Source organism: Mirounga leonina, unplaced genomic scaffold (genome assembly GCF_011800145.1).
Source record: "Mirounga leonina isolate KUSES-001 unplaced genomic scaffold, KU_Mleo_1.0 Mir_115, whole genome shotgun sequence".
Classification (NCBI taxonomy): domain Eukaryota; kingdom Metazoa; phylum Chordata; class Mammalia; order Carnivora; family Phocidae; genus Mirounga; species Mirounga leonina.
The window spans coordinates 85,332,296-85,358,946 of NW_023270268.1; the positions used below are offsets into that span (position 1 = coordinate 85,332,296).

Sequence of the window (26,651 nt, forward strand, 5' to 3'; positions counted from 1 at the left end):
AGCCACTCAGTCTGTAGTATTTTGTTATGGCAGCCTGGGCTGATTAACTCACCAGTATTCTTTTCTTTAGTGTTCAGTGCGGTTCAATAAGTGCTAGACACTGGAGTGTGGCCGACACTGCTGTGTGTGCAGTGGATCCAAAGATGACCGAGACATGGTCCTTGACCTCGGACCCTGTCTTGTCCTTGAAGAGCTCATGATCAGGTTAGGGGAACAAACACATCTATGAACAATTTCAATGTCCTATGGTAAGGGCCATGTTAGAGGTCAACAGGACACAGAGAGAGTTCAGAGGAACAGTGAACCTCCAAGGAGAGGGTCTGTGAGAGATCAAGGAAGGCACCCCTTGTGTCTGAGCTGATTCTTGAAATAGCCCAAAAAAGAGGGAAGGAAGGGATTCCCCAGCAGAGGAAACAGCACATTCCAAGGCATGGAGGGGAGACACAGGATGGAGAACTGTGGTGCCACAGCAGTTTCTCATGTGGTACGTGGAGAGCAGAGCACCTCCCTCTCTCCCATTTCAGGATCTTGGTCAGGAGGTAGTGCTGGATGGTGAGTAGAGTCAGGAGTGGGGTAAAGGAAATCTGGGTGAGAAAGTCTGATGGGCAGGGAACAGGATGAAGCAGGCAGGAGCAGCCTGGGAAGAAACAGGAAGATGGGTACTAGCAAGAGAAGAGGTAGTGGACAAGTCCAGGGAATGAGTTGGAGACCTGGGGCTCTGGAACCACAGAGGGGACAAAGCCAGGAAGGGAGTGTGTGGGCCCAGGTGCTGCTGTATCCCCTCCATGGTCCCCTGGACCCCAGCACTGTCCCAGGTCAGGGAGGAGCCGCTGAAGCACCAGATGCCTCCAGAATACAGAATTCCTCTGTTACTGGGGGTGGGGGGTGGGGGGGGAGAAGGGAGGGGAAGGGAGAGGAAAACAGGGGTGGGGAGGAGAATGGGTGAAGAGGGAGTTCTGCATTCATTCCACCGTGGGCTCCATAGTCCTCCACACCTGGTTGTTGGCTGCCCTCTGTGGGCTCAGAGGACACCTGCATCCCCTTCCTTCTCCTTACATCCCAGGACTACCTCACACTCAGAATGGGCTTTCACCGTGGTTTTTTCTCCCAAATGAAAGCTACATCTGGCTCTGGGCTTGGCTTCCAACCAGGTTTTGGGCAGAGGGGCTTCCGTTAATCTGTTCATCAGGACAGTGTTAACATTTTGTTAAGAAAAAAAGTTGTCTGTCCCTTACCTTGTGTATGCCTTCTTGAGTATCATCATGGAATGAAGAGGAAGTTGCATTGTGTCCGATCCTGCTCAGAGAAAAGTAAGCCCATCTTGGGAATAGGTTGTTCTTCAGCTTTCTGTTATAGCAGTTGGCACTCTACTTAGCCCATCGCTCCCCAGCCCCATCTGTTCACTCTTTAGGGCAAGGCCTGGGTTTTATTCACTTTTGTAACTCCAGCCCCTAGCACAGATGTAATAATAAAATGTTTATTGAATTAAATTACACATCTAATCTTCTGTGTTTTTAGTTGGACCGTAGTAGATAGGATGAGAGAAGTATAACTGAAGAAATCATAAAAGGGGTGAGAAAGTCTGCATACTACGAGTATGATTTCTTAAGCCTGGTGAAACAGCAAGAAGAAAACACTATCTGCCCCTAGGAGACACTGGATTTCTGTGCCAGGGTAGTCTGTGGATGCATGACCCCAGCCAAAGATGAGGCTGGTGCTGCTGAACCAAGGGGCAGCTAAAGAGAGCCTGGTTGAGGCAGCACTGAGCTGATGCTGGGTGCACACCTAGCCCCATGGCCCTAGCACAGAACCCCGTCTGCTGGCCAGTGCCAGGAGGAAGGTTCAGCAACCCAGCCAGATCATGAAAGGTCTTATTGCAGTGAATGCTGGGGAGATGGTCATAAAGAACCATTGAAAGATTTCAAGCAGAGCAGTGACAAAAGAAAGCCATTCTGGAGACAATGCGAAGGGCAGGCTGGGAAGGTGAAGTTCCTGGGAGTTTACTGGCGTCAGGGAGACCAATCTAGGCTATATTACCAAGAAGACACACTGTAAGCCAAAACCTGGAATAGTAAAATTAGTCTCTACTGGAACTTGCAAAGGTATACTTTTATAGAAACAACTCCCTTTCCATCTTAGAGGAGGAAGTTTGGCAATTTGTTAACCCAACCAATAGGAAGCCTGGATGGATATTGGGGGAATTTCTTTTCTTATTTTATTTTTTTAAGATCCTATTTATTTATTTGAGAGAGAGAGAGCGCACGAGTGGGGGGAGGGGCAGAGTGAGAGGGAGAAGCAGACTCCACACTGAGCAGGGTGACTGATGGGGGGCTTGATTCCAGAACCCTGGATTCATGACCTGAGCTGAAGGCAGACACTTAACCAACTGAGCTACCCAGGCGCCCCTTTTTCTAGTTTTTGAAGCTGGTAGAGGCCAGGATAATATGGTTTTCCCAAACAGGACCAAAAACTGGTGCTCATAAGTGGGGAATACACCTGAAATCTGCTCCTTTCTGAATTTTGCACTGGATCCAGGAATGTAGGTGAGGCTGGGGGAACTGCGGGTTGGCGGTTATGGATTGGAGCAGGGCACTGCCAACTTTTTCTGTAAAGGGTCACATAAAGTTTAGACTTTAAGGGCCATATGGTTTCTTTTGCAATTGCTAAATTCTACCAATGAGCGCACAAATGTGGCCACACAATGTGCAAGTGGGCATAGCTATGTTATAAGAGAACTTTACGGATACTGAAATTTTAATTTCATGTGTAGGTTTCACGTGTCACGGATTAATCTTTTGATTTTTTTCCCCGACCGTTTAAAATATAAAACCTGGGCGCCTGGGTGGCTCAGATGGTTAAGCGTCTGCCTTCGGCTCAGGTCATGATCCCGGGGTCCCGGGATCGAGTTCTGCATCGGGCTCCCTGCTCTGCGGGGAGCCTGCTTCTCCCTCTGCCTCTCTCTCTCTCTCTCTCTGTCATGAATAAATAAATAAAATCTTTTAAATAAATAAATAAAAAATAAAATATAAAACCTGCTCAAAAGTTGTGAATAAAGAAATGAAGGCTGCACTTGCCCACAGGCTACAGCATGAAGACCCCTTATTTAGAGTCAGGGCCCTGCCACTCAATAGCCTTAGATGCTTGGACCTCTATGGGCCTCAGGTTCCGCATCAATTTCTTAAAATTGTGGTGCGGTAATAAAGCCAGGAACTTTGATTATAATGTGATAAAAAAAATTTCATGCAGTTTTCTGGTGGGTAGAATGGACATTAAAAAAAGGTATGTTCAGTTATCTTGGTAAAAGTTTCTAAATGCATAGATTGCCATTCGCCTGCATTTCTGTTGTAAAACAGAACAAGACGCGCTTTAAAGGGCTTTGGGGGGAGCCTGGGTGGCTCAGTCTTTACGCCTCTGCCTTCGGCTCAGGTCATGATCCCAGAGTCCTGGGATCCAGCCCCTGGACAGGCTCCCTGCTCAACGGGAAGCCTGCTTCTCCCTCTCCCACTCCCCTGCTTGTGTTCCTGCTCTCGCTATCTCTCTCTCTCTGTCAAATAAATAAAATCTTAAAAAAAAAAAAAAAAATGAAGTGCTTTGGAATCCCCATAGGGCTGCACCCGCCTGAAGCCGAGGTTAGGGCAGCTCTCGCTCCACCAGTTCCCGCCCAGCAGCTGGTGCGCAGGCGCGGGGGTGAGGTGCGCTCGGCTGGCAGCGCGCAGCCGCGACACACAGGGCCCAAGGAGGCCCTGTTACCCTGGCGACGGTTTCCCAGCTCCCTGCTGCAACCCGCCAGGCCTTCATCGCGCTACACCAAGCTAAGAAGCCCTAGCCATGACTTCGTCCACCCCAGCGTCCCTCTCTATGGGCACAGCCGACGGGTTGCCTGAGACTGAGAAGAACGCAGCGGAGTCCGAGAATACCTATATTCTGCGGCCCATTTTCCAGCAAAGGCGGGTAACGGACGGGTTGTGGTGGGGACGTCCTACGAGCGCTGGGTCAGGGGGGCAGAGCTCGCCTGCAAGCCTGCCCGTCGGGAAAGTGCGCGGGGGGAGGTGAGGACCCGCGGGGTGGGCGGGGCGGGACTGGAGAGGGAGGTTCGGGGCTGGAGGTGGGGCAGGCTGGGGCGGAGGGGCCGGGCTACGGACGCGGGGCGGGACTGGAGAGGGAAAGGAGGGGCTGGGGAGGTAGGGGCGGGGCGGGGCTGGAGAGGATGGGGCGGGCTGGGGGACCGAGGAAGGTACTGGGTTGGAGTAGAGCCGGGAAGGAAGCAGGGTGGGGCTGGTCTGGAGACGTAGGGGCGAGTCGGGGAGGGGGCGGGCCGGGGCTGGAGACGTGGGGCGAGGCGAGAAGGTGGGTTGCTGTCTTTCTTGAGCTTCTAGCTGCTCTGGGCATTTGAGGACCCGACCCGCAGTTGCAGTGTTAGGGCGCCGGGAGGGCCTAAGGCTAGCGCAGTGGGAATGGTTGGCTCCAGGAGACCCGGGACGTGAGCAGAGGAGAAGAAATGGGTGGAATACAGAGAAGAGCAGTAAAGCAGCGCCATGCATTGAGTGCCGTTCAGCCATTTTCGGGGGTTACTGTGTGCATAGGTGTGCCAGAATACGCTACTCCTCGGCAGGGAACGGGACCTGTATGCATACAAAGTCTTACCCAGGTATCATCTGGATGTTCTTGGCCCACCGCCGCGATACCTTCCCAGAATTAAAGTACACAGTCTAGTGCAGAGGACAGTCCGCTAGGGCTGTAGGGCCCATCACTTCCTTTATTTTCACAAGATAAAAAATTAAATTAAAAAAAGCCCCTCTGTTGCTCGAAACCAGATTGCTGAATCAAATGCTTGGCATATACTGGAAGCCAGGAACTTTGGTTAGAATGTGATAAAAAATTTTCATGCAGTTTTCTGGTGGGTAGAATGGACATAAAACGAAGGTATGTTCAGTTATCTGGGTAAAAGTTTCTAAATGCATAGATTGCCATTTGCCTGCATTTCTCTTGTAAAACAACAAAAGCAGAACAAAATTAACATATTATGTAGGAATAATCCTATGAGATTATTTGTGATTTGTTTGAAGAAAACTTTTGACATTTCGCTGCAAATGAGAAACGCTTAAGGGGTAGAGCCCTTAAGATATAGTACATTTGTCAATAGGAAAACCCCTTTTAGAACAGATCAAATCCTGGAAATTTGTCGATGATTCTAAAGTTCATCTGTGAGAATAACCAGGCAAGGAAAATACTATTAAAAAGTAATAAGGGTTGGGGCGCCTGGGTGGCTCAGTCGTTAAGCGTCTGCCTTCGGCTCAGGTCATGATCCCAGGGTCCTGGGATCGAGCCCCGCATCGGGCTCCCTGCTCAGCGGGAGGCCTGCTTCTCCCTCTCCCACTGCCCCCGCTTGTGTTCCCTCTCTCGCTATCTCTCTCTGTGTCAAATAAATAAATAAATAAAATCTTAAAAAAAAAAAAAAGTAATAAAGGTTGCTTCAGAATTTAAATTAAAAAAAGGAACGCCCTCCAACCAAAAAAAGTAAGAAGGGGGGCCACTAGGGCTACCAAATATTATACCACATTATAAGCTCAAAACCTGAAACATCCTGGTCACTTGGTACATAATAGACAAATCAATTGAGAGAATGTATAGCCAAGAAAATGATAAATACAACTAAAATGTGAATGTATTTTAGGGTGGTGAAATTAGGGGAGATTTTTTTCTCTGTCTTCATTTATTCAATAATCCATTTCTTCCAAAAGTATTTATTGTCTGCTATGTGCTGGGTGCTGTTCTAAGAAATGGGGAGATAACAGTGAACAAAGCAGATAGAAATCCCTGCCCTCATGGAGCTTATGTTCTAGCTGGGTAGAAGGACAACAAACAAGATAAATACATAAGTGAACTATATAGTGTATGAGATAGTAATGAGTACCAGGAAGTGAGATATAAAGTGATGTGGTAGGAGGGCAATTTGAAGTTTTAGAGAAGGTGACTAGGGAAAGTAACTGTTGAATAAAGACTTGAAAGAAGTGAGGGAGGTAGCTATGCATATAGAATGAGACTTGAACTTCAGGCAGAGGTTAACAGCAAGTGCAGAAGCACTGAGGTTGTCGTGCCTGGTGTGGTCAAAGAACATAGGGAAGACCAGTGTGACCGAAGTGGAGAGAACTAGCAGAAAAGTAGTAGAAAACAAGATCAGAGAGTGTGATAGGGTAGGTCATATAGGGCTATGCAAGTCACAGTTAAGATGCTGCTTTTACTCTGAGTGAGGTGGGAAGCATTTGGGATTTTTTTAAAAGATTTTATTTATTTATTTGAGAGAGAGAGAGCGCGTGCGTGAGCATGAGCAGGGGGGAGGGGCAGAGGGAGAGGGAGAAGCAGATTCCCCGCTGAGCAGGGAGCCTGATGTGGGGCTTGATCCCAGGACCCTGGGATCATGACCTGAGCTGAAGGCAGACGCTTAACTGAGCCACCCAAGCGCCCCAAGCATTTGGGATATTTTGAATAGAGGAGTGCTGTGATCCAACATATAGTTTAACAGGACCAGTCTAGTTGCTATGTCCCACAGGATATGGGGACAAAGGCAGAGACAGAGAGACTTGTGTGGAGCTGTTGTAATCCAGGCAGGAGGTAATGATAGCTTGGAACAAGCTGGTGGCAGTGGGGTGGTGAGTGATTGAATTTTAGATTATTCCGAAGGTAGAACTGATAAAATTTGCTCATGAACCAGGATGTAGTTTGTGAGAGAGAAAGTCAACAAGACTGACCTCAAGGTTTTTGGCCTGAGCAACTGGAAGAATGGAGTTACCATTGGCCAATATAGTTTTGGAGAGAGGAGACAGAAGTTCAGTGTTAGATGTATGAACTTTTGAGTCGTCCATGAGACATCCAGATGGAATACGTGTTGGAATATGTGGTCTGAAGTTCAGGGGAAAGGTCCAGGCTGTAGGTATAAATGAGGAATATAACTTGTTTTCTTAAGTTGTGTATGTCATTTTTATAATAAAAAGTATGAAAAAGAAGAATTAAATTGTTCTAGGGAGAAAAAGCTGGGGGCAGTTGAGCTGTGAAGGTAAATTGAAGTTTTGGAGTTACCAATTAGCTGTTTCAAACTGTTTCATTTAGGTTCAGACCCTCTGTGGTTAAAGAATGTATCCATGCTGTGCTTAAGGAGGAACTGGCCAATGCTGAATACTCTCCAGAAGACATGCCTCAGCTCACAAAACATTTATCAGAAACCATTAAAGACAAATTGAAAGGTAATTGTGGTGGTAATTAGAAATATATTCCCTTCAAACATTCAGTTTTATTCATTTGTCTCCTTCTCTATCTTTAAATAATGGGCGTAAGCTGTGGATTCTTTTAAACACAATTTTTCTTCAATGTCTAGTCTTCTCAATTATTTGGTAACTTTTAACTCATGTAGGTTTTTGCAGATAGTGGGAAAATTAAAGATACGAAACAGAACATTGTATGCATGCACTATCTGAGAAATTCCAGTATGGAAAAGACGAGAAGTACAAGGGCTCCTTTCTCCCATCATTCTTGGTTGTCTTTCTCACCAACATCTCAATCGTTAGCCTGTCATTGATACCCTCACTTTCTGACCTCAGCCCATCTCTCCAGCCGAGTCCTTAACTAGTCACCAGACTCAACTCTCCACCCTTGCTAAACTCTCTACATCTGTAGAACACACCTCATGCTTTTTCTCCCCGTTCTCTTTGTCTCTGTCTCTCTCTCTTTTTGAAAGATTTATTTATTTATTTACTTATTTATTAGAGAGAGAGAGCTCAAGAGAGCGCATGTGCACCAGCTGGGGAGGGGGGAGAGGCAGAGAGAGAGGGAGAGAGTCCTTAAGCTGACTCCAGCTGAGTGTGGAGCTGGAGGTGGGGCTCTATCTCATGACCATGAGATCATGACCTGAACTGAAACCAAGAGTCAGACGCTTAACTAACTGCACCACCCAGGTTCCCCTCTTTTGTTAATAATGTTCTACCATCTGAAAAGTCCTTTCTATCTGCCTTTTTAAAAATAGAACATTTTGGGGCGCCTGGGTGGCTCAGTCGTTAAGCGTCTGCCTTCGGCTCAGGTCATGATCCCAGGGTCCTGGGATCGAGCCCTGCATCGGGCTCCCTGCTCCGTGGGAAGCCTGCTTCTCCGTCTCCCACTCCCCCTGCTTGTGTTCCCTTTCTCACTCTGTCTCTCTCTGTCAAATAAATAAATAAAATCTTAAAAAAAATAAAAATAAAAATAGAACATTCTTTGGAGGGAAGAAAATGTCTGTGTAATAGTAATACGTTTTTGTTGTACTGACTTAGGCCATCTAGAAAAGTACACATTTAATTTTTAAAAATTATATAAAATTCCAGGGCGCCTGGGTGGCTCAGTCGTTAAGCGTCTGCCTTCGGCTCAGGTCATGATCCCAGGGTCCTGGGATCGAGTCCCGCATCGGGCTCCCTGCTCGTCAGGAGGCCTGCTTCTTCCTCTCCCACTCTCCCTGCTTGTGTTCCTGCTCTCACTGTCTCTCTCTCTGTCAAATAAATAAATAAAATCTTTAAAAAAAAAAATTATATAAAATTCCATTACCCAAAGGTAGTTACTATTTAATATTTTGGTGTACTTTTTTCTTTTTCTTAGTTTGTTTTAATTTTTAGAAATTAAAACATATACAAGAGTACAGAGAAGAAAATAGCAATTCTGTGTATTTCTATCACCCAGAATTAACTACTGTTTGTATATTAGCATTTTTATTTTCACTTTTTTAAAGAGATTTTTTTGTTTATTTGAGAGAAAGAGAGAGAGCAGGAGTGGGGAGCGGGGCAGAGGGAGAGGGAAAAACAGACTCCGTGCTGAGCAGGGAGCCTAACTTGGGATTTGATCCCAGGACCCTGAGATCATGACCTGAGCCAAAGGCAGACACTTAACCGACTGAGCCAGCCAGGTGCCCCTATTTTTACTTTTTAATGAAAATTCACTGTTAAAATTATTGTGAAAAAGATACATGTCCATAATAAATACATTTAAACAGTGTAGAAAAATAAAATTAGAAAATCATGCCACCACCACATTAAATATCAATATTTAATGATAATCATTAATATTAGGTGAATATCAGATCAGACCTCTTTTCTGTGTTTATATACAGATAAATAAATACCTTAATAACAATGGGATATTATAGACCTATTTCGCCTAGTGGTATAGCATTCATTCTGTGTATATACATGTATTTTTTTTGTATTCATTCTATATTTAAATGGAAGATTGCTCACTATTTAATCCTTTTATCATGCCATTTGCATCGATGAGTTCTTTATTTTGGTTCAGTTCTTACCCGATGAGATTTTGTTCTAAGTTTTTTCGGTCAGGGCTCAGAAATGTTATATTCTCTGGGTTCTTTCATGTTTGAGGATGTCTGCCTTTTGCCTTTAAACCAGAATATATTTTGGATGAATATAATATTTTGAGGTAATAACATATTCTTGAGAATGTTGTAGACTTTGTTTCATTGTCTTCTGGCATTGAATGTTGCTGTAGAGAAATCTAAGGCCACCTGATGTCCTCTGCCTAAAGAATCCCATCCTTAACCTTGATGCTCAATAGCTTTTTTAGAATATCAATTGATAGTGAGCGTTTTATATCTTTCAACCTGTGGATTTTATTTTTTCCAAATTAGGAAAATTTTCTTGTATCTCTGAAAACATTTCCTGTTCCATTCGTTAGGTTCTCTTCTTTAGGACAACAAATACGGATATGTTGAATCATCTTTATCTTCCATATCTATTAGCTTTTCTGTGCCATACTTTCTTCCCTTTCCTTTGATACTTACTTGTGATTATCTTAAGCTAGTAATTCAATTTTCATTTGTGTCTGTTCTGTCCCTTGCCATTTTTAATTTATTAGGTCTGCACTGATACTGTGTGAGTATTCAGTTTATTTCTTAGGGCTGTGATCTTCCTTTTCATCTTTCTGTTGTTTATAATCTGATTGACTTCTTATTTTGTTGAATTTATGAGCTTATGTTGTTCTATACTGTGAATCAGTTGTGAAGAATTTCTCTTTGTTCCTTGGTTTATATTCTCTCCTAGGTTGAGGGGGGTTTTTTTGTTTTTGTTTTTGTCTTTTAAACAGTATTTTGGGGGCGCCTGGGTGGCTTGGTTAAGCGACTGCCTTCGGCTCAGGTCATGATCCTGGAGTCCCAGGATCGAGTCCCGCATCGGGCTCCCTGCTTGGCAGGGAGTCTGCTTCTCCCTCTCCCACTCCCCGTTTGTGTTCCCTCTCTCGCTGTGTCTTTCTCTGTCAAATAAATAAATAAAATCTTTAAAAAAATAAAAATTAAAAAAACCCCAGTATTTTGTTTGTTTGTTTCTTGTTATTCTTTTGTTTGTTTTTCTGCATTTTTGCATATTGCCAGTCAGCTTCTTTCCATTTTACACTGATGTGGTATGGTTTTCAGATCTTTTCATTTGCTCTTTTCATAATTGCTCTGACATGGTTTGGGTGATTTCTTTTGTACTCTCCCACCATATCTGAGATTATTTTATTTTTTTTTCCCTCAGAACTATAATTGAAGGGCTGGGTCTTTAATATTCTAGCTGCATGGGTATCAGAAAAGGAGGAGAGAAATGGGTAGAGAAAGGAGGTAGCTCCGTGAAGCTGTTGCAGTGTTTTGGGCTCCGTCTCCTGAGATTTTGTTAAGTATCCTGAATTAAGGGTCATGTCTCACCTGGGAAGGGAGCTGTAGTCTTCAAATTGTTTGCCTACTTTACTGTATAATCCTGGAGCCTTTACTTTGATCAGAGGGAGTTGGCTATGTTTCAGCTTTGTCCATTTCCTTTCCTTCCCCCTCCCCCAACTGTTTACACTGTTCCTTGGTTAGAAAAGGGGGAAGAGGGGCGCCTGGGTGGCTCAGTGGTTAAGCGTCTGCCTTCGGCTCAGGTCATGATCCCAGGGTCCTGGGATCGAGCCCCGCGTCAGGCTCCCTGCTCCGCAGGAAGCCTGTTTCTCCCTCTCCCTCTGCTTGTGATCCTGCTCTCACTGTGTCTCTCTCTGTCAAATAAATAAATAAAATCTTTTAAAAAAAATAAAATTAAAATTAAAAAAAAAAAGAAAAGGGGGAAGATAAAGATGCCCATTCAGTTTTCTTCTCTCCAGATTTGGTGTTAGTGAGAATTTTCAGGATTTTGCTGCTTTAGCAGTATAGTTTCTGGGGAATCAGAAGAGTTGTGCTGGGCCATACCATTATACTCCAGTATCTTATGTTGTTGTTTTCTTTTCTCCCTTACTAAACAGCTTACAGTTTTCTAAATACCGCATACTCTATGCCTTTGCACATGCTATTCCCTCTCCATAGAATGGAGACATTGTCTGCCTGGTAAATTCCTACTTGTCTTTCAAGACTCAGCTCATTTATCACATCCTCCAAGAAGTATCTTCTGGTCATCCCTTCCCCACTGCCCAGCTCTGTGTTCCTATGTACCTTGTACATGCTACTCTTGGAATTATTAATATGTTGCTTTTTCATTTTATTCTTCGTGTTTGCCTTCCCAACTACTGTGTGTTCTTTAGAATAGTGTCTTTTTTTTTTTTTAAAGATCTTATTTATTTATTTATTTGTCAGAGAGAGAGCACACAAAAGCAGGGAGAGTGGCAGGCAGAGGGAGAAGCAGGCTCCCCACTGAGCAGGGAGCCTGATGCGGGACTCAGTCCCAGGACCCCAGGATCATGACCTGAGCGGAAGGCAGACGCTCAACTGACTGAGCCACACAGGTATCTCAAGAAGAGTGTCTTATTTTCTCTGTGTTTTGAGGCCCTACCAGTACCTGACTTAGAGTAGGAGAGAAAGGAAGCTGAGATCTATTGAGAAACTAGTATGTATCAATACTGTTCTAGATGCTGTACATACTACTTGTGAAAATAGTAAAGGGAAGCTTCACTAAAATGGAGTTGGGAGGCCAGAAGGGGGAGCACTAATACCATTCAACTCCTCATCAACCCAACAGGAAGAAACCTATACGTTTATTACCCCAGCAGGAGGAAGAGAGATTTTCTCCTTGCCCGGCAACAGCCCTGCCAATGAGAGACTGTCACAATTCAGGCAGTGAAAAGCCACTACATTTCCAACTCCTGGTTTATTTCAATAAACTTTTTGTTTATAACAGCCCTCCCAACCTCCTCCTTTCCTCTATAAAAGAATCAGCTTCTTTGTTCCTTTGTTCTCTGGACTTGCCTATGGTTTTGCTATAGCTTGCTTAATTTCTTTTTTTTTTTTTTTTAAAGACTTTATTTATTTATTCATAAGAGACAGAGAGAGAGGCAGAGGGAGAAGCAGGCTCCCCGCTGAGCAGGGAGCCCAATGCAGGACTCGATCCCAGGACGCTGGGATCATGACCTGAGCCGAAGGCAGATGCTTAACCATCTGAGCCACCCAGGCGCCCCTTGCTATAGCTTTCATGTCCTGAATTACAATTCTCCGCCCTTCCTGAATAAACCCATTTTTTTTTTTTTTTTTTGCTGGTAAAATAACTGACAAGTTTTATTTTTAAGGTCAACATCCCCCAGGAGGTAGGTAATAATATTCCTGTTTAACAGATGAGGAAGACTTAAGCCAGAAAGGTGAACAGCTTATCTAAGGTTACACACTTGGCAAGCTGACTGACTGACTTACCAAAGTAAGATTTGTCCTCAAGTCTTTCTGACTCCCAAGCTTATCATCCTACTCAGTCAGTGCTTGTGGACTGAATGCCTATGTCCGTTTCTAGGCAAATTTACCTTCATTAAATAACTTTACCATTTTTACTTACAGATAACTTTCTTATTTTTCTTTCTAGAAATGGGATTTGACCGATACAAAATCGTGGTACAAGTAGTGATTGGAGAACAAAGAGGTGAAGGAGTATTGTGAGTAGTTGGTTTTTCCTTCTTGTTTTTATTCTTAAATGTTTCTTATTAGGTATTCATCCTCCTGACAATCCAGTAAGATTGTGTCTTTGTAAGACTGAGAGGAAAGGACAGTATAACAAAATGCAGCTGTGAAACAAAAAGTTACTGGCACTGAACAGTGTGGTTGACAGTGTGGGTGAGCTCCTCAAGGTAACTCACTTTTCGTAGTATTCATAGGCCAGTAGATGTTTTAGGGTTTATGTATATATGCTCCTAAGTCGAGTATGGCAGTATGTATATATGTTTCTTCCTCAATTCCTTCTTTTTTTTTTCCCCCTAAATTCCTTCTTGCCTGGTTTTTGTTCCTATCATTCCAAATTAATTTCTTTAAAATTGTCTGAGACCTCCTTATTAGCATATTTAGTAGTCCTTTCTTAGCTCTTGTTCTTGGCCTGGGCTTCTATTTCTTTTTTAAAATAATTTTTAAAAAATATTTTTTTTACCCATTTCAGAGACAGAGAGAGCGAGCATGTGGCAGAGGGAGAAGCAGACACCCTGCTGAGCAGGGAGCCCGATGCAGGGTTCAATCCCAGGACCCTGAGATCATGACCTGAGCCAAAGGCAGACGCTCAACCAACTGAGCCACCCAGGCGCCTCCTGTGCTTCTATTTCTTAATATTCATTCCAGTTTATTTTGGCCCTGATGTCATTTATCTAACTTGTTTCTCTTCTGTTTTTCTAACTCTTTCCTTTCCTGGTTCTTCTTTCTCTCTTACATCGCCAGCTGTGAGCTTTCTTCAAGGCTCAATTCTTGTTCTTCTGCTCTTTGCAATGCTTTCTCAATGAGCTCATTCATCCTCATGACCTCAAACTATTGTTCATGTATTGGTGAGTTCAAAATGTGTATTTCCCGTCTTTCCCTATGCCCAACTGTTAATCTCTTGTTTCCCTTTGCAAACAGTACTGAGTATAATATTTTATAAGAAAGTATTAAAGTATTTGTTAAATGATTTTGAAAATATCTTGTACATATTATCACTGAGAATTTTTACTACAGAATGTTAGATTTGGAAGGGATTATGGGTATTTTCTAGTGTCTACTCCCCTTAATTTATAGATGACACTTTTGAGGATGAGTATGATTTGCCCCAAAGTGTGTATCTGGCTGGTGTCAGATAAACTAATAGAGCCTGGCCTTCTGACTTCTGGCACAGTACTTCTTACATGGTGCCTCCTACCATTTGGTCAAAAGGCTTCAGGAGATTTTCTCACCTCAAAGACATAAAGAAATACTTTACTACCTTATCACTTTAGATTCAACATGTTCAAATGCAGTTGCAAATTTCTTCTCCCTTCTCCTGCAGTCAGACTGCCATTTTAATTTCTCTGTCTTTCACAGTATTACAAAGGTTCTATTAACTCTGGCTTAAAACCTTGAAGTCCTCTTTTGTCGTATTGAGCCATTACTCTCTCCCACCACATGCACTGTAATCTGGATGCCAGGCTTACTTAGCAGCCCCTTATCATCATTGCCAGACTCTGGTCTCTCTCCTTTACAATTCATTTTGTATACTAGACCAGTCTTTCAGAAATAACCTCATTTTCTTTCCATAAACTCTTTAGAGTTTATTTTAAACCCTGTCAAATATAAACTCCTTAAACTGGTTATGATTCACTTTGTTAAACGTGATAAGGCCAAACTCTAAAGCATAGCATTCAAGCCCACCCCCCCTCCTTTTTAAAAACTTTTATCATCTAAAATTTCAGGGATGTGCAAAAGTGCAGGGACTAAAGAACTCGCATTTTTTCTGTTACTCAGCTTCAAAGTTTATCAGCACATACAGATGTTTTATTTATTTATTTATTTATTTATTTATTTATTTATTTATTTATTTATTTATTTTTTAAAGATTTTATTTATTTATCTGACAGAGAGAGAGACAGCGAGAGAGGGAACACAAGCAGGGGGAGCGGGAGAGGAAGAAGCAGGCCTCCCGCCGAGCAGGGAGCCCGATGTGGGGCTTGATCCCAGGATCCTGAGATCATGACCTGAGCCGAAGGCAGTCGCCCAACCAACTGAGCCACCCAGGCGCCCCCAGATGTTTTATTTATACCTGTACCTGTATCTACTGTCCCTGTCCCACCAGATTATTTTGAAACAAATTCCAATCATCATACCATTTCATTTGTAAATACAACAGTATACAATATCTCTAAAGTATAAGGACCCTTTTTAACATAATAATAGATCATCACATCTAAAATATTGTTGATCCTTAATATTATACAATGTTCAGTTAGTGTTCAGATATCCCCATTTGTCTCATATACGGTTGACTCTTGTGCACAATGTGGGGGGTAGGGGTGCCAACCCCCGCACAGTCAAAAATAACTTTTTATATATGCATATAGCTTTGACTCCCCCAAAATTTAACTATTAATAGCCCACTGTTGACTGGAAGCCTTACTGATAACATAAACAGTCAATTAACACATATTTTACATAGATATTATATACTATATTTTTACAATAAGCTAGAGAAAAAAATGTTATTAAGAAAATCATAAGGAAGGGAACATATATTTACAGTACTGTATTTATTGAAAAAACATCTGCATATAAGTGGACCTGTACAGTTCAAACCCAAGTGGTTCAAGGATCAACTGTGTATGTGTATGTATGTGTATTTGTGTATATGTATTTATGTGTTTATATATTCTGTTTACAATTTGTTCAGAACAGCATCCAGATAAAGGCCACACACTGCATTTAGTTGATACGTCTCTTAAATTTCTTTTAATCTATTATTTTCTTTCTCTTTCTCTTTCTTTTTTACCTTGCCATTTAATTGTTGAAAAAATTGGGTTGTCCTGTCGAGTTTCCTACATTCTTGCATTTGCTAATTGTTTTATTTATTTATTTATTCTTGGGAGTTTTATACTTTAGATTATAATCTAGTACTACCTTATTTATTTCATTGCTCAATGTTCCAAACTTCGGCCATTGGCCGCTCTTTCAGTTGCCTCTTGTGTCCCTTTGGTATATCCAACTATTGTGGGGTGGTTTTTTTTTTTTAAAGATTTATTTATTTTAGAGAGAGAGAAAGAGAGAGAGAGAGAGAGTGTGAGTGTGTGGGGGGGTGTGGGTAGAGGGAAAGGGAGAGAAAGAATCCCTAAGCAGACTCTACACTGAACACAGAGCTTGATCTCTTGACCCCAAGATCATGACCTGAGCTGAAATCAAGAGTCAGACACTTAACCAACTAAGGCACCCAGATGCCCCTGTTGTGGGTTTTTTTGAGCACTTCCTTACTTACTGGCACTGAAAGATGCTTCATCTTATTCGTTCCCTGCCCCAGCCCTATAATTAGCCATTTTCCCAAGGAGCTCTGGTTCATTTCATTGGAGAATGGCATTAGAAACTAACATTTGGGCACTAGGTGTGGCCATTAACTTGCTAAATATTGCTTCTGCTCTGTTTGCTGTCCGTTGTCCTTTTTGGATTCTAATTACCTGTATTTGGATTGAGATGCTCTTTTTACTGTATTCCACATGTCGCTTATGCTCTTCTCTGAGTTTTTGTTTTTTCTCTCTGTGCTTCCTTTTGAATATTTTTCTATTGACCTGTCTTTCAGTTGACTAATTCTCTTTTCTGTTGTGTCTAATCTGTTATTCAATCCACTGACTGAATTCTTAATATCAGTTGTTACGTTTTTCAGGTTTAGAATATCCATTTAATTCTTTTTTGTAGATTCTGATTCTCTAGTGAAATCGACTGAGGCACCCAGGCATGAGTTTATTTTAAGAATTTGTGTAAGAGATTTCCAAATCTGTCCCAATGAGGGAAAAAGGGGCCTTTCTTTCATGTCTGTTACCAAAATGTAAATTAAGACAATTGCTGATCAAACTTACATACGGTTGACAAATAGTTTTTAGCCCCTGTTTTAGTTATTGTGATCATCGGGGGGAAAAAAACTTTTTCCTGAGACACTCAACTGCAAAGGGCAGGCAGTATTGGAATCCCCCTTCAGTGGTACTGTACCACTCTTGAAAATATGCTTTCAGGCTCCTTCTGATGGCCCAAGGCAGCAGCAAATCCTTCCTGTCACCTCCTTTTGGCCAAAGCAGCCAAAGATTTAGAAGTCTTTGGTTCACAGATGGCTATATCCACAAGTACTTTACTGTTGAGCTCCACCTGGCACTTAATTAAATTGACAATGAATGCTGGGTACTGCAAGCTGTGTTCCTGGGAGGCAGCTGTAATTCGATTAATCCAGAGTGTCCTCATGTTCCTCTTCTTCAGGCTTTGCGCTTTTGTGCACTTCACAAATGCTCTGGGCACAGCTTTGACCACCACCCTGTAGCACCATGCATGCTGCCTCACCTCCTGGGCCCGCCAGTTGCAGTCAGGAGGCCAGTGAAATGATTTTTTAATCTATGTTCTTCATCCTTCCTCTCTCCCTTTTTACATTTTGGTCATAGCAGTTATTTTATTATTTATTTTATTATTTATTTTATTTTCAAAGATTTTATTCATGTATTTGACACAGAGAGAGCACAAGCAGGGAGAGCGGCAGGCAGAGGGAGAGGGAGAAGCAGGCTTCCCGCCGAGCAGGGAGCCCGATGCGGGGCTCGATCCCGAGACACTGGGATCATGACCTGAGCCAAAGGCAGACGCTTAAGGACTGAGCCACCCAGACGCCCCATAGCAGTTATTTTAAAGTCATTGTGTGCTTACTCTAGTATCTGGATCATGTGTGATTCTGTTTCCATTGATTTTTTTTTTCTTGGTAATCCTTTAGGTGACTCTGTCTCTCAGCGTGCCTGGTTTAAATCTTGGACGTTGTGTCAAAAAATTGTAGAACCTCCAGATAATATTATTTTCTTCCAGAGAGAGTTTACGCTTTCCTTTTCCATTCAGGTAGACTATGGGCTGCTTACCTTAATCCAGTCAGGTACTAAGCAGAGTTGAGGTTAGGTGGCAATTTGGATTTGAGGCTCCCTCTATCTTCAGTTCACCCTTCTTTCTTGAATGTAGCCCTCCAGATCTTTCAAACTAAGAACCTGGAACGTTCGTTGAGACCCCACCCCCATCAGGTACCGACTTTTATACTTGTCTCCTCAGTATAAAACTACTCTTTACTTCCAAGTTTTTTCCTTAGTGTATTGGTTTCCTGTTGCTGCTGTAAAAAATTATCACGGGCACCTAGTTGGTTCAGTTGGAAGAGAGTGTGACTCTTGATTTCAGGATTATGAGTTTCAGCCTCACATTGGGTGTAGAGATGACAATAAATAAATAAATAAGTAAACTTAAAAAAAATTATCACAAACCCAGTAGCATATAAAAATACTATTTTACGTTTCTGGAGATCATAAATCCAAAATGGGTTTCATTCAGCTAAAATCAAGGTATTAGAAGGACTGCATTCCTTCTGGAGGTTCTAGGGGAGAATCCACCTTTGCCTCTTCCAGCTTCTAGAGATTGCTTGCATGCTTTAGCTTATAAACCCTTCCTCCATCTTCAAAGCCAGCAGCATAGCATCTTCAAATATTTCTCTGATTCTCCCACCACCTTTCTTTTATAAGGACCCTTGTGATTACATTGAACCCACCTGTAATCCAGGATACTCTTCCCATTTCAGGATCCTTAATCATATATCTGTAAAACTTTTTATTTATTTTTTTGCCATATAAGGTAACCTATTCACAGGTTTTGGGGATTAGGACTGAGAGGGCCATTATTTTGGCTACCACACTTGGCTTTCAGTTTCAGAATTCTGCACATGTCTTGAGGGGAAAACCTACCGTGTGACAGGCTCAGTTCTACTTTCTTCTTTTGGTCCCTCAAGTCTCCAATTTTATCTCCCTAGCCTTGAAAGTCTGCCTGCAGTCTTTTTTTTTTTTTTTTTTTTTTTAGATTTTATTTATTTATTTGACAGGGAGAGACACAGCGAGAGAGGGAACACAAGCAGGGGGAGTGGGAGAGGAAGAAGCAGGCTTCCCGAGCAGGGAGCCCGATGCGGGGCTCCATCCCAGGACCCTGGGATCATGACCTGAGCCAAAGGCAGACGCTTAACGACTGAACCACCCAGGCGCCCCTGCCTGCAGTCTTGCTGGTTTCTTTTTCCCTGAGTAATTGGTTCTGTAGCTGGGCAAAGCCTGGATTCTTAGCTTCTAATCCTGTGCCTTGATTTGGCAAATGCCCCAGGGAGAATTCCGATGCAGGGTATCAGTTTATCTCCTTGCAGGTCACCTCTCTCTGGAATTTTGGTTACTCTAGTCTTACTTGCTTCATCTGCATTCTGATTCATTTTATCCAGCTTTGCTAATTAGTCTTGGTGGGAATATTGGCCTGCTACAAACTGTTTCATCATACTTCTGAGTCCTTTTGACACAATATGTATACTTAAATATAGCTTTTTTTTTTTCTCCTGTATAGCCCAGGCTTGGGTGTGACCCAGAAGTCTCAGGTTTATCTTACACATTTCTAGCCCTACACCTGGAATTGGTCATTTCTCTGAGGAGCCCTGGTTCCTTTTATTGGCAAATGGTATAAAATATAGACTGCATTTTGAAGGCAAGGATTGTGTTTTATGCATCTTTGTATCATTTGCATCTAGCACTTTCCTTCATATATAATAGACCCTCAACAAATATTTGTTAAGTAAATTTTTATATTCCTGTCTTCACTTGGTTCTACTCAGCTTAAGTACCACTTCCTTTTGTGAAGTGTTTTTTGGCTTTTTCTGTCTAAATTCTCTAAATTCTGTAGCACATCTACAAATTTCGTTCAAATGTTACACGACTTGGACTGGACTTGGACTAGACAGGCTTTACAATTCTTTTGAATCCTGATAACCTATAAATTAGCATCAACTGGACATTATCTTATTCTTTGTGTTAATTTTTTTCACCTAATTAAACTGGGGATTGAGGATTAAGACAGATTTTATTCTTTTTGGACATACAGTAGTTGCTAAATAAATACTTGGTGATAAATTAAGTAGGTTAATTTTATTTCACATTGTTACTGTTGCAGTTTGGAAATAGGTGGAACTTTTTTGACTTAAGAATGTGTGAAATAGGGGCACCTGGGTGGCTCAGTCGTTAAGCGTCTGCCTTCGGCTCAGGTCATGATCCCAGGGTCCTGGGATAGAGCCCCACATCGGGCTCCCTGCTCTGTGGGAAGTCTGCTTCTCCCTCTCCCACTCCCCCTGCTTGTGTTCTCTCTCTCTCTCTCTCTGTAAATAAATAAATAAATAAAATCTTTAAAAAAAAAGAATGTATGAAATATTAGGACGGGAGAGTTCTTCTATGCAAAACTTAAAAAAAAAAAAAAGACACTTTCAAAAATCGAACCGGGGGCACCTGGGTGACTCAGGCAATTAGGCATGTCTGACTCTTGATAGCTCGGGTCTTGATCTCAGGGTTGTGAGTTCAAGCCCCATGTTGGGCTCCATACTGGGCATGAAGCCTAATTAAAAAAAAAAAAAATAACCAATATCATTATGATATATGTGTATCTTTATAACTTGAAGCTGAACTGCTTAGGTTCAAAGCCAAACTTTGTCACTATTTGACCTTGGCAAGTTTACTTAATTTCTCTGATACTCAGTTTCCATATTTATTAAATGGGTATAATAATAGTATGGACTTCACAGGGGCACCTGGGTGGCTCAGTCAGTTACGTGGCCAACTCTTGATTTCGGCTCAGGTCATGATCTTGGTCGTGGGATCCAGCCCCATGTAGGGCTCTGCAGTCAGCACTGAGTCTGCTTGTCCCTCTCCCTCTGCTCTTCTCCCTGCTCTCCCTCTCTCTCTAAAATAAATAAATGAAATCTTTTTTAAAAAATAGTACTTACTTCATAGGATTAAGTGAGTTAACACATGTAAAGCACTTAGACCAGTGGCTGGTACAAAATAAGTGCTCAATAAATGTTAATGACGACTCATACATACATTTAATAAAAATGTAAAACATTTATAATTACTTTTTTCACTTAACATTGTATTGTGAACGTATTTTCATTTTTTGTGAAGTTTGTAAACGTTTTTGTAAGTTTTTTGTAAAATATCTCTTTAATGGCTGCATAGAATTTCATTGCCATGAAATACCATGATTTCCTCTAGCACTTACTACTGTGCATTTGTTTCCATTATTTATTTATTTATTTTAAAAATTTTATTTTTAAGTAATCTCTACATCCAACATGGGTCTCGAACCCACAACCCCAAGATCAAGAGTCACATACTACACCAACTGAGCCAGCCAGATGCCCCATAAATTGTTTCCATTTTTTTTTTTTTTTTAATTTGACAGAGACACAGTGAGAGCGGGAACACAAGCAGGGGGAGAGGGAGAGGGGGAGGAGCAGGGAGCCCGATGCAGGGCTCCATCCCAGGACCCTGGGATCATGACCTGAGCTGAAGGTGCCCAGGCACCCCTGTTTCCATTTTTTAATTGGCTTTTATTTTGCCTAACATTCTTTCTTACGCATGATTTGGGGAGAGAATGGCTAATTTGAGAATTCAGAGGTAGTGTAGCAATTCTGTAGAGAGAATACTGGGTTTAGAACTAGTTAGAAGATTGAGTTCTAGTTCAGAGTTTGTCCCTTTCTTTTTTGGAACTCTACAAAATAATCACGTTGGACTAAATAATCTATTGGGTCCTTTCCAGACCTACTTTTTTATATTATTGTGCAGGATTTCAGTTGTAAGTCTTAGGTATTATTCCCTCTAAAAGTTACACAGAAATATCTTGGCTGAAGTAATCTATAACAGCTTCCCACCCAAAATACCAAAGACTCAAGGTATTGACCCCTTAAGCTGTCAGGCAGCTGGTCAGAGTCTGAGTTTGTTAAGAGTCCCTGGGCTGTCACCTCCAGTTACATCTGTGATTCCAGTCCCTTTTAGTTTACCCAGTATATTCTGCTGTACGAATAGGATTTTCTGTGTGCCAACCTGTGAAAAGGTTTGGAAGCACTGATCTATAAGAATGTATCAAGGAAATAACACAGGACCTTAGGGGAAGGGAAGAAAAGTGAATGAGAAGAAATCAGAGAGGGAGACAAACCATGAGAGACTCTTGACTCCAGGAAACAAACTGAGGGTTGTGGAAGGGAGGGGGTGGGGGGGAGGGGTAACTGGGTGATGGGCATTAAGGAGGGCACGAGATCTGATGAGCGCTGGGTGTTATATGCAACTGACGAATCATTGAACACTGCACCAAAAACTTAGTGATGTGTATTATATGTTGGCTAATTGAATTTAAATTAAAAAAATGTATCAAGGAAAACTTTTGCTCATGGCAAATAGATACAGGTCATATCCTTGTTATATTATTTATAATTCTTCATATTTTGACTTTTCAGCATGGCTGCTCGCTGTTTCTGGGATGCTGACACTGACAACTACACTCACGACGTTTTCATGAATGTAAGTCTATTTGGAAGCCTTTTTTTCCTTTCCAAGGACATGTGGACATTCCAAGTCAAATTAATATTATTAAGATATAAGGCCACTTTAATTTTAGATGTCTGTCTTAGACTCCTGGACGAAATGATTTTACTCTTTTACTGTGTTACTAAAGCAGGAGAAATCTAATGTGCTGCTGATAGGCGAGGAGACTTGTAGGTGTACAGATGATATAACTCTTCACAAGTTTGATTTTGAGAATATCGTATTGTTTATTCAGTGCTAACAGACGTGTGGCACTTGGCTAACTCTAACGAAATTGGGTTGGCAGGGGGGCGCCTGGGTGGCTCAGTCCGTTAAGCGTCTGCCTTTGGCTCAGGTCATCATGTCAGGGTCCTGGGATCGAACACTGCATCAGGCTCCCTGCTCAGCAGGGATTCTGCTTCTCCCTCTCCCTCTGCCTTTGCCCCCAACTTGTGCTCTGTCTCTCTCAAATAAAGTCTTAAAAAAAAAAAAAAAAAAGAAATTGGGGTGGCAGGGATTCATGAGCAAAGGTGATTTTCATTCAGTAATAAAATTATTTTAAAGCTATTTCTCAAAACTAAGCAAAAATAAAGAGAAATTTTTTAAAAGATTTCATTTAAACATTGGTCTGTTATTGGCTGAATGTTTTATATATATATATTTTTTATTCATGAGAGACAGAGCGAGAGAGAAAGGCAGAGGGAGAAACAGGCTCCCAAGGAGCAGGGAGCCCGATGCGGGACTCGATCCCAGGACCCTGAGATCATGACCTGAGCCGAAGGCAGACGCTTAACCATCTGAGCCACCCAGGCGCCCTGTTTTATATATTTTAATCATATGTTGTTATACTTGCTTCCAGAGATGATCCCTTTCTCTATCCAAAAGCTCCTAGGTTGTGAATTAGTAGACTCAGAATTAAAGTATAGTAGAATAGAACAGAAACTTGGTTGAGTTAATTAGGAGAGGGGTTCCATTTCCAGCTCTGTAACTTTCTAATTGAATGACTTCAGGTGTCATTAGACTTTTCTCTGATTGTATCAGTAACATTAGGAAGCTGTACTAGATTTTCCCAAAGAAGGCTGTGGCTGCTGAAAAATAATTTGGGGAACTTATTTAAAATACAGATGCCAAGACCTTACTCAAGTAGAGTCTGATCAAATAAGTCTGGTGTTAAATCAGTAATTCTGAATTTTTAAAAAAGTTACCCACATGGTTATGCTTACTGCCAGGTTTGGAAGCTGCTTATGTTAATGATCTTAAGACACCTTTTAGCTCTAAAATTCTGTGGTCCTACCAGTTTCATTTTATGTTCAACTCCCTTAGGGATCAAGGGCTGAAGAGTAGGAAGTACTATGTAAATCCCATTTATCAGCTCTCTAGGGGAAAGGTCAAGCTAAGGTGATGGTTTTTCCTGCTTTTTGGAGTTACTGAGTCCTTATACAATGCAATTCATTCATTCAGCAAATATTCTGAGCTCCTATTAGGTGCCAGCCTCCCCTGGAGGTGCGAGGGATAAAATTTTGATTCAGACAGACATGGAGAGCTCTGGGCGGTGCTGTAGAACAGCCAAAGTGGGATCCACAGACCAGTGCCAGTCCTTGAGCTGTGTGTTTACAGATCCTTCATGAGAGAAGTGCATAAATAGTGTAAGAGTTTAGAAACTCTTACAGGAATTTGACAAAGTTATTTTATATTGATTAAATCTAATAGTAAAAGTTTAGGCTATATTTTGTATGTGTCTTTTTTCATCCCATTTTCCTACTTACTAATTTTTATTGTATTTTACAAAAGTATCAGTCCAAAGGGCCTGGAAAGTAAAACGAAAACAAAAACAAGTTTCTCACTACAGATAGCATTGTTGTGGAACACAGTTCATGGTTCTCCCCCCCAAGCAGGCAGGGACCTGGGCTTAACCAAAGAATTTTGCTTTGGTTAGTAAGCAGGTACTTGAGTTTAGTTTGTTCTCTCCAAGTAGTACCAGGCTGGAGATGAGATTTGTTGGTCTCAAAGGAGTCACTGAGGCAGGTGGAACTCCTGTAATAATTACCTAAAAAGTGTTTTAACAAGTTTAACCAGGATCTGGAAAGCATTTTGTGATTCTGAGTTAAAAGATAGATAAATGAATTTTATCAGTTAAGAACAAACACCCAGAGACCATTTGCCCTTACCCAGAATTTATGACAGGGTGCTGTTATGGTTTTTTTTAGATTTATTTATTTGAGAGAGAGAGAGAGAGAGAGGGAGAATGAGAACGAGAATGCACAGGGGGAGGGGCAGAAGGAGAGAGAGAGAATCTTGGGCAGACTCCCTGCAGAGCGCAGAGCCCAACGTGGGGCTCCATCTCATGATCTTGGGATCATGACCTGAGTCAAAATCCATGCCTAACTGACTAAGCCACCCAGGCACCCCAAGATGCTGTTATTTTTATCTGTGATGTTATAATATAGTTATGCATTTACTCCAAGAAACTCAAAGCATTTCATAATTGTTATTTCTGTGATAAATCAGGAAAAATGGAAATACTTATTTTATGAATATGAAATTACATAAAGCTCATTAGTTTGCATTTTACTTCTACCTTCAGAAAATCTAATTCTTTACCCATCCTACCCTTTGAGCAAGCAATTTTGTAGTTACCCTGAAACAAGCAACTCTATAGCTATATTCTGGAAATCCTTTGTATATTGAAGAAGAAAAAAACCTTCATGATTGAAAACTGGCAAAGATCTGAGATGATGTTCATTTCAATTGCCTTTGCTGCCCTTAGCCCTTCATTAGTACTAATAACCTTCTGGATTTGTGTGTGTTTTCTGTTTTGTTTGCTTTTTAGGACAGTTTATTCTGTGTTGTAGCGGCATTCGGCTGTTTCTACTATTGAATCTTTGAAAAATTGGGTAAAAATATGACCATGAAGAAATATACATTTTTTTTATATTGTTAAATATCTCAACAAAATAAAGATAATTTGGCATTTTGGCAGCTGAGTCTATTCAGTTTTAGGCCTTATATTTTAGTGTTTTGATTTTGTTGTAATATGTTCTTATTGTATTTGGAAAGTGGGGAAACTTCATATTTCGATTGCTCAAGCATAACCAATTGTAAATATTTGGGTATATTTTCTACCAGTGCTTTTTTATTTTCAGGGTTTTAAAAAAATCATTATACACAATTTTGTACCCTGATTTTTCACTTCTTATAATGTCATGAGCAGTGTTTATGTCATTTTATTTCCATTATGATTTTCATAAGCATAATTTAATAGCTGCACTTACTCCACTACGTAATACCATTGGTTATCGTTGCCATTTCCTTATTAAGGGATTATTTATGATTTTTTCACTATTATAAATAACGCTGAGATGAATTTATTTGTGCATAAAGGTTTCTTGTACATTTCGAATTGTTGTCTTTATCTCTCATCCAGAGTTTCTGCTTAGCTATTGCCGTCCTACACCTTACACAGCTTATTAGGTTAAACGCACATTCATTTTCTCCAGGGTCTGCCGTAGTGTTAGGGACAGTGTCCAAGTTGTGAATGAAATCAGCCATCCCTTAAGACTCTGAGATTATTCTGGTTACTACCCAAGCTCCCCACTCTCTTTGTAGTGATGTTCCTCCCCTTGTAGTCCCTGGCATCTTCCCCAGCTAGCAGCCCTTACTTGAAACACCTTAGTTTCCAGGCCGTTCAAGTAACTATTTGAAATGCAGAAGAGAAAGGGTTACAACTTAAACCCTGTTTCTTCCTGGGGGCTCCTCAGCACAGTCCTAAGTGTATCCACCCACTTTTCTTCTCAGCCACTTTCAAGTCAAGCATGTAGACAAAAAATAGTAATAAATACATTTAAAGTTCTTTTACATTTCCCTCCCGAAACTCCCATTGGGTATTTGCTTGTCTTGCATCTATGGAATCAAAAGGGACCCCTCCAAAGGTTCACTCTAGCAAAGGAAAACTTTTCTCTCTACCAGATACCCTGCAACATGTGATTTCCCACCAGCTGGCCTCCCTTGAATGCCCTCCTGCTCAGCTAGCCCGCGGATGGGAAGAATTCCCATCCATCATTCTTCGGTGAGCCAACCTGGGTCAGAAATAGCAGAAACGAGGGCTTGGGACCAGCTACAGGTCACCACAGGGCTGGGCTGACGGACATGAATTCTCCCTACGTGACCAAGTAGGGCAAAGCTGGCGCTGTGGTGAAGCGGCCGCAGGCCGACGGGTCTCCGGCGGAAGGCGTCACGGCCACCTGCCCTGCGCCAGACGCCGGGGACGGGGATGAAAAGGCCGGAGACGACAGGCCCTCCCCGGGGGAGGCTCGCCCGGAGCTGGGGAGTCACCGGCCTAACGCATCTTG

General features: G+C 41.8%; 2 protein-coding genes and 1 long non-coding RNA gene across 4 annotated transcripts in view; 2 read left to right on the forward strand and 1 right to left on the reverse strand.

Annotated features, from left to right (window-relative positions):
• Nucleotides 1-194: 194 nt before the first annotated feature.
• On the reverse strand, nucleotides 195-4,027 carry LOC118006985. Its single transcript, XR_004678240.1, has 3 exons — nucleotides 3,918-4,027; nucleotides 1,236-1,296; nucleotides 195-223 (listed from the first exon to the last, which is right to left on the reverse strand). It is a non-coding gene; the product is annotated as an uncharacterized LOC118006985 (long non-coding RNA).
• TCTEX1D2 (Tctex1 domain containing 2) lies at nucleotides 3,680-26,332 on the forward strand. Of its 2 annotated transcripts, none has more exons than XM_034999926.1 (5): nucleotides 3,680-3,947; nucleotides 7,108-7,241; nucleotides 12,813-12,882; nucleotides 22,236-22,299; nucleotides 26,269-26,332. In XM_034999926.1, exons 1-5 carry the CDS (start codon nucleotides 3,829-3,831, stop codon nucleotides 26,284-26,286), a joined length of 405 nt encoding a protein of 134 aa, XP_034855817.1. In that variant the 5' UTR covers nucleotides 3,680-3,828; the 3' UTR covers nucleotides 26,287-26,332. The 2 variants fall into 2 exon arrangements, with proteins under 2 accessions (XP_034855817.1, XP_034855816.1); XM_034999925.1 differs by lacking the exon at nucleotides 26,269-26,332 and adding an exon at nucleotides 25,133-25,277 and having other exon boundaries at nucleotides 3,756-3,947.
• Nucleotides 12,813-26,651, forward strand: part of PCYT1A (phosphate cytidylyltransferase 1, choline, alpha) — a 60,837-nt gene continuing 46,998 nt past the window's right edge. The window contains exons 1-3 of the mRNA XM_034999916.1: nucleotides 12,813-12,882; nucleotides 17,903-17,961; nucleotides 22,236-22,299. The gene's annotated coding sequence lies outside the window, so the exon portion shown is untranslated. The remainder of the gene's footprint in view (nucleotides 12,883-17,902; nucleotides 17,962-22,235; nucleotides 22,300-26,651) is intronic.

What these genes read in the sequence shown, in the direction of transcription:
- TCTEX1D2 (XM_034999925.1), top strand. Translation starts at nt 3,829, where the DNA reads ATGACTTCGTCCACCCCAGCGTCCCTCTCTATGGGCACAGCCGACGGG. An exon ending in CATTAAAGACAAATTGAAAG is followed by an intron (nt 7,242 to 12,812) that starts GTAATTGTGGTG and finishes TTTTCTTTCTAG; the next exon opens with AAATGGGATTTGACCGATAC. An exon ending in CTCACGACGTTTTCATGAAT is followed by an intron (nt 22,300 to 25,132) that starts GTAAGTCTATTT and finishes TTTGCTTTTTAG; the next exon opens with GACAGTTTATTCTGTGTTGT.